General features: G+C 38.9%; 1 protein-coding gene across 2 annotated transcripts; it reads left to right on the forward strand.

The window, feature by feature from the left end:
- The first annotated feature begins 1,235 nt into the window (after positions 1-1,235).
- On the forward strand, positions 1,236-4,225 carry p2ry4 (pyrimidinergic receptor P2Y4). Of its 2 annotated transcripts, none has more exons than XM_034884219.1 (2): positions 1,236-1,557; positions 2,753-4,225. In XM_034884219.1, the coding sequence occupies exon 2, from the start codon at positions 2,801-2,803 to the stop codon at positions 3,893-3,895; it is 1,095 nt and encodes a 364-aa protein (XP_034740110.1). In that variant the 5' UTR covers positions 1,236-1,557; positions 2,753-2,800; the 3' UTR covers positions 3,896-4,225. The 2 variants fall into 2 exon arrangements, with proteins under 2 accessions (XP_034740110.1, XP_034740111.1); XM_034884220.1 differs by having other exon boundaries at positions 1,237-1,578.
- The last annotated feature ends 6,545 nt before the right edge of the window (positions 4,226-10,770 follow it).

A 10,770-nucleotide genomic window follows, 5' to 3' on the forward strand; every position in this document is an offset into this window, starting at 1 on the left:
TACTGTAAACTGATGCTGGGCTTTGAATGGGTTTCTGAAGTAGAACATGCTTTGTCAGTGGCCCACTCACATTCCAGACTTCTTACCACAGAAACCCAAACAGTACGCAGACTCAGAGAGTCACACAGCCACCATCAAGCTGACCTACCGGTATTCACTCACACACACATTAACTGGGGCAAAGGGGTCTGGACTTTCTATTTGCGAGGAATATGTTTTCACCTATCTCATATTGACTTTAATTTATCATGTCAGGATTTAAAGTATTTTAGATACATTATCAGTCCTAAAAATACTGCCAAGATTTATTTTTGAGCCTTATGAACTTTACAAGGACATATCTTGTCATATTTTACATTCTATTTGCTATTTTAATGTGGACCATACAAGAGTAATTCTAACCAAATGTGGTTAAAGTCTTTGAAGTAGATATGATCTTGTTCGTGACCATGGGTCAGTTTTTGGTCAATTATTAAGTGACTGTCTTATCTCACATCAGTTCATTGTCTGTCTCTAAAACCAGCATTGCTCATCCCTCCTACTTTTATTTCTTTACGATTATAATTACACGCCTATCATGTGAATCTTACAGAAAAGCCTGAGATGGTAAAGTTTACTGAGGATACAAACAAGTTAATCCCTTACAGCTCCAGAGTGCAACTGTTGCCTTTTATAATGATCAACTGTACAGCTGTGCAAATATTACCTTCTATAACATTTCAGCACTGAGTAGCATTAAGTGTTAATGCATAATGGCAAGGTTGGAAGACGTACTCACATATATTACAATGCTGGTTCATGTATAACTGTACATTGGGTGTTACCATGTAAGGAGTGTGAAGGTAGCCTATTGTGACTGCAGACAGTGCTGAGTTTGGCTTGTTTAAATTCCGTTTGGTGATTTACTCCATAATAGTACAATAATGTCATGGGCACATCATAAATTAGACTGGATTATATTTCCCTCTGAACTATGGTTAAAGAAAATGGTAGAAGTGATTCAAAAGTCATTCTTGTGCTTCCATTTTCTTTTTTGAACATATTTTAATCCAGACTGATGGCATTTGAAAAGTCAGAGGAGTACATATAAGTGTAAAAGTGTATGAAAAAGCACCTATAAGGAGAAAAAAACGTTTCAAGTAAAAGTATGGGGTGGTGTTCGTGTTGATGTGTCAATCAGCTCTGGTAGTAGTTTCACGTGGTTAACTAAATGGAAAGTGACTTGCACACACAGGACTGTTTTTGGAGGCAGTTTATCCACTCTGCAGCGTGACTTCCCATTTCAGCCGTGCAGACAGCGTATGTTAGGTATGCTCTGTGTCCAGCGCTCAGTGCTGACCGTCTCTGCAGCGCTGCCATACCATGGACTCCCGACACCACTTCCAACGAAACATGACTTTTAGCGCCGTGCGTAACTAACGCGTGCCGGCTGGACGAAGAAGACGACGACGGAGTGAGAGAGAGGAGCAGCTAGTCATCTCCACTGAAAGTTTAACGACTTCTCTGGAGGGGCGACGAGATCTAGACACCACCGCTGTTTTCTGGATCCCGTTTGGGGTAAGTAGCCCCAGTGACACGGTAACTCGGTGTGTGTGTGTGTGTGTGTGTGTGTGGGACAGAGGAGAACAATAACATGGAGAAAAAACAGTGGTATTCATAACATTTACTCTACTTTTGAGGTGGTTGTGCTTTACAAGAGTATTTTCACCTTATCACTTCATACCTCGACTCCACTTTTATAATGTATTAACGTAGACATATACTTTTTCCTCTACATGTGTTCGAGTTATACTTAATAGTTATTTACATTGTTAGACATTATTCAAAAGTAAATAAATCAGTTAGAACAGCTCTTGACCTAGGCCTACAGCATCAAATGTTACATTCATCTATAACAACTATAATAATAATAATAACAAAATAATACAGTATAATTCCTATCTATATAACACACAAAATGTAGTGTTAGGCTATGTAAATAAAATCAGATAGCAAAGGTACTAGTCTGCAGTAAATGCTTTTACCTTTTCATACTTCATGTTTTTCTGGTAATACTGTGGTTCAGTAAAAAATTAAGTAACTTACTGCAGGACAGAGTTTGTTTACGCTCTGGCACTTATTTTACGTTTTTAAAGTTCTGTATTTGAAGTTTCAACAGTAGAAGACAAGTTTAGAAATTCAACACACGCTAAACATTCTGACAAAACTTTTTAAGTGCAGCCAAAAGCCAAAAATGCAAAAACATTATAAAGTCCATAGAGTCCATGGTCCTGTAGTGATGTCAGTTTTTAAGTTCACTTTGTTCCATGAAAGGAGTCGTTTGTCCAGACTACAGGAGGGGAGGAGGAGGAGGAGGAGAAGAGTTTGGTGTAAAACCATTGCACATCTTGTTTTCATAAGTTTTAAACATGACACAGGGGATTGTTTGTAGTCCTTTGGGTTTAGACAGCAAGATAGCAATGTATCTTCCCTGATACAACAACAGATCAATAAACAAGTAAATCCAACACAGTGTGACTGAAATATTGACAGAAACTTAATGCCAAATAATAAGTGATTTTTAAAATTACGTACATTAGAGTTAAAATGCCATGGAGGTTCAAGCAGGGCCGACCCCAGACTTTTGGGGCCCTGAGCAGGATTTGGTTTGAGGGCCCTTCTGTCTTGTAACGTTACTTCACCTACATGTGTATTTTCTTTTGATATAATGTAAAAGCCATCATATCTCGGTGTCTTTTCATTCTTTTTGCAGATTCGGTCAACTGCTGGCTTAAAAGTTCTACTTAAAATTTCCATCACTATGGAAACGGTTATCAGCAGACGCGGCGTGCACAACCAGACATCGGCTTTCACCTCAATCTTCAACTCTAGCTGTTACTTTGACGAGGAGTTTAAATACATCCTGCTGCCCGTGTCCTACAGTCTGGTGTTCGTGGTCGGCTTCGTGCTCAATGCAACTGCTTTGTGGTTGTTCCTTAAGATGCGTCCGTGGAAGCCAAGTACCGTGTTCATGTTCCACCTCGCCCTGTCCGACTTCCTGTACGTCCTCTCCCTGCCCACCCTCATCTACTACTACGCCAACCGCAGTCACTGGCCTTTTGGATTGGCCGTCTGCAAAATGGTGCGCTTCCTCTTCTATGCCAACCTCTACTGCAGCATCCTCTTACTCACCTGCATTAGTGTGCATCGTTACCTGGGCATCTGCCACCCACTCAAAACACTGACCCTGGTGAAGTCCCGCCATGCCCACCTGGTGTGCGGTATGGTGTGGGGTGTGGTGAGCGTGTGCCTGGTGCCCAACCTCATCTTTGTCACCACCTCCAGGAGGGGCAATGACACCCTTTGCCATGACACAACCAACCAGGAGGCCTTTAAGAAGTACGTGGACTACAGCTCTGTCATCATGGTGCTCCTTTTTGGCATCCCGTTCCTGGTCATTGTGGTGTGTTACTGCTTGATGGCGAGGGCCCTGTGCCGACCCAGACAGGGAATCTCTGCCAGCCAGCAGGGCGCCGCCTCACGTCAGAAGTCCATCAAGCTCATCATCGTGGTGTTGGTGGTTTTTGCTGTGAGCTTCGTCCCATTTCACATCACACGGACGCTCTACTACACCTCCCGTGTTTTAGATCTGAACTGTAAAATTCTCAACATTGTCAACTTTACTTACAAGATCACCCGGCCGCTGGCGAGCATCAACAGCTGCATTGACCCGATTTTGTACTTCCTGGCTGGGGATCACTACAGAGCCAAAATGTTGTCTTTTCTGACGGGAAAAAGACAGACAACAACTAGCCAAACACCTGAACAGGCACCCACACAGCCGAACAATAACCATGGCATTGCTCTGATCTACAAGAACTCTGTCCTGAAAGCCAGCAAAGACACTGAGAGATAGTGGGAAATCTATTGGAGAAATCTAAAGTGTTTCTGCACCAGGCTTAGCTAACATTTCTAATGGCACATGCAAAAGAACCTGTTTATATTTCTTTTTTTTTTTTTGCACAGAGAAGTTCGTTCGAAAATCAGTTTACTGTAACATTTACTCACAGTATTTGCTTTCATTCAATCCAAGTTCTGTAATGCCTGTGTTCAACAGGCATAAAAGCCATGTTTCAATTCCCCTCCTTTTCTTGAGGTTATTGTGTTTGTGAGATGAAGTTCAAGTGGGAAAGAGTCTGTACCCAGTCTCCTACCACAAAAAGGATTGGAACACCAAGCTCAAATTGTTATTACACAGTATTATACAGTATATGGGTTGCTCTATACTGTTCTTCTGTGTGGGGAAATTTGTGTCATGCAGAAGAAACATTTAACTTTCAAATTATGGGAACAGAAACTGAGATATTTTGAGTTTGAGAGTTTGACACTGGCGGTCACAGTGCATTAATAATAATAACAAAAAACTTTTTTTTTATAGCACCTTTAAAAAAACAGTTTCAAAGTGCTTTACAATAAAATCACAACACACTTAAAACACAAAGAGAATAAGACTAAAGAGAAAACTAAACACATAAGACGCGGAGCATAAAACAAACTAAAATGTCATAAAACATAAATGAAATCACTGAAAAACTATTTACGAAAGTGGGGTTTTAACAGAACATTTAAAGAAAAAATGGAAAAGAGTTTACAGCCATGATCCCCTCAGACAGGTGTTCATAAGCAATAAGTCAGTCTGTGAATTGTTGTCATTAATTGGTCACTCACTGATCTAAATATAAAAGTTCATTATCTGACCAAAGATGACAAATAGTCTTGCCATTGTCTCAGAAATTAGACAATTATGAAGCAATCTTTCCTGTTGTATCAACAATGTCTATGTGTTACCCAGATGCCGTAGCGTCAGCCAGCTCATGATCCCAGCTGTTGTGATCCTTTTACTTTCACAGCTGTCTTTTGCTCAACTGTGGAGAAAAGCAGAGAGACAACGCAGGAGAAGAAACGCCCACACCCCATTAGAGGCATAAGGGATAAGGGATTTTCCTTTTTACCCTTTTACCTTTGGGATTGATACGTGGAATTGAAAGCCCTGTTTTTTACAGTCGTTTAGGCTGAACTCCTTGATGGTTTTACAACATGTTAAAGCAGTTTCAGAGCATTGGTCCCTCCACCCTTTTTTTAGTGTTGACATATGAACCAATACTGTAAAAGCAGATGTATTCATACAGCTCTGCATCACACAATGTTCTCTTAATAGTAAGTATAAGCACTATCTTTAAAGATGTTTCTGTAATAACAGTTTGATATGTATCATAAAGTAAGTTGTGTTTACTGTATGTCATGTGTTTCAACTCTCCCTCATGAAAAAGAACAATGTCAAGTCATCTATGAATTTGGAGGAAGCACATGAAGTTTTGTAAAAAGGTTTGTGTAAACCATAGAACTCATTTAGCCAGGCTGAAACTAACTTCACTTTCTGTTACCTGGAAGTGGTAACACTTAGGAAGTGAAAGCCGAGTGTGTAATCTTTCATGATATCGTTCAAATATATCATTCAACGATAAGAAAACTATGAGGACTCTTTTTTGGATAAGGCGCTGGCTATTTACTATATCAATGATGACAGTAAACAAGATAAAGATTTCCCCCTAAAGTCACTTTAATGTTAGAAAAAAAAAACTATTGCCACACCGTGTGACATCATCTAATGTGATTTTATATTAGTTTGTTCCAGTACATAATGCCAGTCCACACAACATGAGTTACAATGACCAACCCATGATAAGTTGAAGAGATTAAACTTAATGCCATTGCAAATACTATGAACAAATAAAACTATGAATGCACATTTCCTTAGGATGTAACTCAAGGCCAGAATTCCCCTGAACTACGTCATTGAAACACTTCAGTGTTTGACAACATGACCAATTTATTTTTCTTCCATCACAATGCATGCACCTGATCTTTAGAAACCAATAATATAATAACAGGAGTGCAGTAGTACCCAGTAACCTGGTGGCTTATACAATAATTACAGTCTACATGGCATTACTGTTTAGAAATATTACTCCACATAGCATTTCATTTACAAGCAATTGATGATGATCAGAAACATATAAGCAGCACTGTCAGTCAATCTGAGTTGTTTTGCTTTTTCTCAAAACTTTAGTTCATGACAGACTTTACATGTTAACTGTTAGGAGACCTACAGACAGTTCCTTTGACCAGCGTCTTCATCTTCATGTCCCACCAGCTATTTGCATGTAAAATAGATAAATGATTCAAAGCTATTATCGAATTGGTAATAATTAAAATGATTTTTTAATGAAGGTTTCAAACCCTTCTGAACACATTTCAACTTCATCCTCCTGTGGCTGGTGTTGTAGCTGGGATGTGAGCTTATGAGCGCCCCCCTGTGGTCTTATGGTGACAGGAAGTTGCAACTTGGACTCATTCAGCTTAGCTCAACTTGTCAGATGGGTGTCTCTCCAGTAAGCCAGGAAGTTGGATACTTTAAGCGGGAAAATTACAAAATGTGGGAAGAAATGCTGTAAAAGTGCTATTTGGGTATTTTGGCCCTCAGCGCTGTCTAACAGACAAAGAAGGAGACCAGAGGAAGGAATGCGCCACAGAAACACGGTAAGATGGTCAGGAAACATTCAGCCAGCAAAACTGCTGAGGGAAGGCTGGTAGGCCTAGTCAGTTTTTCACATTTAAAACCTTGACCTGCAAACACAAAGCATAGGCCCCATTGACCTGGGGTTGGATGCAACTCTGGAAGTAAACTGTCATGTTTTTTTCACCTTTATTTATTAGCAACAGGTTCTTTTTTAGAATAACAAGTGGCATAGACACTTAGGGAAAAGAAAGGAGGGCTAGATAAGAAATAAATTAGAAATGCATACAGTTTAGAAATGACATGAAATACAATTTGAAACAGAAAAAAAATGAACACTTATAGCAAGACGGGTGCACATTGTACAGTGTATTGTGTCTGATATAGGCCCATAGGCTACATATCTGAAGCAGGTTCTGTGTGCAAGTTGCAGTTGTAGAGGTAAGTGTCAATACAGTGCAGACAAGGGTTAAAGTGGAAGGCAGACCTAATTAAAATGACAGAAAAGCCGATCATTCATTAGTAGGTTATTGGAAAGTATATTTTTGGGGGTATTTACAGCAGAGGTTCTCAAACTTTTTCCAATAATATAACCCCTGAGAAACATTCTCTGAGCCAAGTACCCCCTGATCAGTGCAAAGCATTTTTGGTGGTAGAAAAAAAAGGCTCTATAAAGAAGAGGTACATTACAGCGCTGCATCACCACTGTCTGGTTGACTAAACAACAACTTCGTAACTGAAAAACACTTAAGTGCTATTTCAAAACTTTAAAATCCATGACTTAATTCATTGTTTGTTTTAGTTGAATTTTTCAGGGAATAATGCGTGAAAGCTCAGGTACCCCCTGCAGTACTCCAAAGTACCCCTAGGGGTACACATACCCCTACTTGAGAACCACTGATTTACAGTATAACTCATGTGTTCTGTTCGTTGCATGCATTGTGTAATGCATCTTGGGATGTTGAAGGATCATTCTGGGGCAAAGTGCATCCTTTCAGTTTGTATTATTGACCTGCTCCCTCTGCCCTTGATGTGCTGATTTCCGAATAGTTGTCTGGTCTTGAAATTGTCCTTTGTCCTTTGTGAATAGAGCATTTGGATAAAATGTAATAGAATTGTGCTACATCTGGTTTTGTGGTTGTATTACACTGAATCACATTCCTCTCTGATCCTCTCTGAGTTCAAAGGAATCTCCCTCCTTTGGGTTTAATAAACTTACAATCTTAAGATGCATGACAATCAGGCTAAAAAGAATATCGGATTTCTTAGTTTACAGTAACATTGGTGAGGTACTTTTCTTCCCACCTTACTGCTGCCTAATTTTTAGGAATGTGCCTCTATAAAAGCTTTAGACATATTTGTCTCAATCATGCTGTTGGCTTACTTTATTCAATTCAATTCCACTTTATGTGTCTGGTTGCCCATTAAAAAGGCAGGTTTAATTAAATTAAATTATAAGGTCATGCTGAAGGGATAGGTTGGTTAACACAAATGTGTGCGTGGTATGGTCCCAATAGACATTGCTTTATAACTCTAAAGAAACTAATTTTTCTCTGGAAATTGCTGTTATAATGCTTTAAGGTACTGTGAGAGAAATGCTTGCTTCTTGAATTATCTGCATGTAATGATCAAAGATTTCTAAGTGATACATTGCAGAGTAACTTAACTCTCTCCTTTTAAATAGAGATGCAATAGTGCCTTTGCTTCTGGTTTTCAACAAGGAGTTTAAAAAAAGAATCAGTTATCAATATCAATTGGCTGTACTGATGTTTCGGGTCTTGCCCATAGACAGTTAAATAAACAGGCCCCACCCCACGCCTGTAAGACAACAACACGGGTATTTATCGCCCTCTCTGAGTAATTGATGTTTCGGCTTAAAAAGCATACGCAGCACTAAATGACCGAGTTTGTCATTTACAGTCTATAAAACAGGAGAAGGGACACCGGAACCCGTTAATGGAGGTGCATTAGGATGCAGATATGTGATAACTAACTTAATTAGGAAATGTAGCGGTTGTCACTTTAATTGTGACAAAGCAGTAGGATTAATTGAAATATAAATATTTTACAAATACATTTTACAAATAATAAAACGACGTAAAAAACCCATTAAAATAATGTATTGGTTCTTTAACTGATACAGCAATAGATTATAATGAGTCTAAATAACTTCACATTAAATCATAATCACATATATTATATAATATTATTAGTGTTTATACAGGCTATGTCTAAAACCCAATCCGTTGCAGTCGTTTCGGTCAGAGAAAAAGAAAGATTTGGTTTGATTTGGATTTGTGAACGTCTCGATTCTCCTGGTTTTTTGTCGCTGTTATCGATCAACACCACCGAACAAACCACTTGTCTTTGGACGGTCTGTGCTCAAGGACGCTGTGGATAGCGATGATCGGATTCACGAACACGTTATTTTATTCTTATAGAAATATAGAAAACAAATGACCTGACAGAGGAGCAGGTGCCAGACTACTTTGAGAAGTCTATTCAACTCCATGCACCATCATTATTAAACGTGACAGAGTGGCCTTGTCTCACTGACTTTACTGTAAAACACTTTTGATAAGCTTAACATCAGCCTAAAGTCTTCACTTGCAGAAAAATGCAATTTAATTTCCAAAAATGCAAAAATTAAAAGTAATTGCAACTGATTTTAAGTCTATAGTCTTTTGGACTGTTTAAACCCGATGTTTTAGAGCTGTTTAATCTGAGAGCATTATTACAGGCGTTCTAATAGAAAATTAAAAGATTATGCCAAATCAAGCAAAATGTAATCTTACATCTTTCATGAAACACAAAATGTAACTGGAATTATAGAAGTACTTGCTTTTTTAATTAATAGGACATATTCCTATTAGTAAATTAAAACACACTGCATATTGATTGTGAGATATACACCCACACCTATAAAGTGATGCATTTGTCGAGCCTTGGCACATTTCTTCTGTGTTTTTCTCTTGTTTGGCAAATTACAAGGCAGAGACGAGGGATTTCAAGGACGCGTGGACTTCAATTTAATCGGAGAGGCTGAGAGTGGAGTGGAAGAGTGACACATAGGAGAGAAGTTCATTATTCTGCTGAAAAGGAAACCAATGGCTTTCACAGTCTCCATGGTAACTGGCCTTTCTTTTGCCGTCAGTCGTATGATAAGGTACTTCACAGCATTAAGCACAATTATTGCAAGGTAAAAGGGGAAATATTGCTTTCCAATAGATGTTAGATATTGATTGGCATGGTGAGTCATATAGAAGTAGATAGATACATAGATACTTTATTGATCGCCAAGGGGAAATTCAAGGTCCCAGTAGCTTAAAGACATCACACACAACATACAAGTACATTATAAACAGGATGATAAAATAACAAATAACTAAAAACAAATAATATGGACAATAAAATAAAAAATAAAAAATAAACGGACACTGTGATTCAGTATGCATGGAAAGGTGCTCTACGAGAGTGTGTCATGGAAGTAGTGCAAATAAGTCCAATAGTGCAAGGATAAAGTCTAGAGACCAGCATTAAATATGGACAATATAAGAGAATAATGTAGACATAGTAATTTAAAAAACTATAGCAGTGCAAGAATAAAGGCATCATATGGGAATAAAGTGGACAGTAGGAGAGGAGAAGTGTGCCCCAACTGTTTTACCGGCCTGACTCTCTGCAACATTTTAATAAAATGTGATAGAGGTGAGGCTGGATAGGCCTTTGTGGCAATGCAGGCTTCAACTGCTCTTGCATCTTCACTTTACCTTAATATCATAACAAAAAAAACAATTTTTCTTGTGACAGCTAGAAGATGAAGACAGATCCAGCAGTTAACAGTGAGATGAAGCTGGAAAACTACAAGAATAAACATGAGGTAGTAACTTTTTTTGTCATATAAAAATCTGAATTGCCGCATTTGTTTCCAGCTCCCATGTTGCAAAAAGTCTTATAACATAAATACTAAACACCCACTGCTTCCCATCATTAGCAAGTCATTCTGTTGTTAAGTGATCCTGCTCACACTCTTACACAATAGCGAGTCGGCCTTGGCAGCAGTGAGGTCAGCGCCAAGCACAAGTTCAGGCCACGGGGGGTGGTTGTTTGGTGGCAGCCTGCTTAGTTGGTGAGAGGATGGAGGATTAGCATAGTGGAAAGCATGGGAGCTTGTGTGGGTGGGTGGGTGGGTGGGGGGGGAAATTGTTTTAACC

This window comes from Etheostoma cragini, chromosome 10 (genome assembly GCF_013103735.1).
Source record: "Etheostoma cragini isolate CJK2018 chromosome 10, CSU_Ecrag_1.0, whole genome shotgun sequence".
Classification (NCBI taxonomy): Eukaryota; Metazoa; Chordata; class Actinopteri; order Perciformes; family Percidae; genus Etheostoma; species Etheostoma cragini.

Coding starts and splice junctions, on each gene's coding strand:
- p2ry4 (XM_034884219.1), top strand. CDS start 2,801: ATGGAAACGGTTATCAGCAGACGCGGCGTGCACAACCAGACATCGGCT.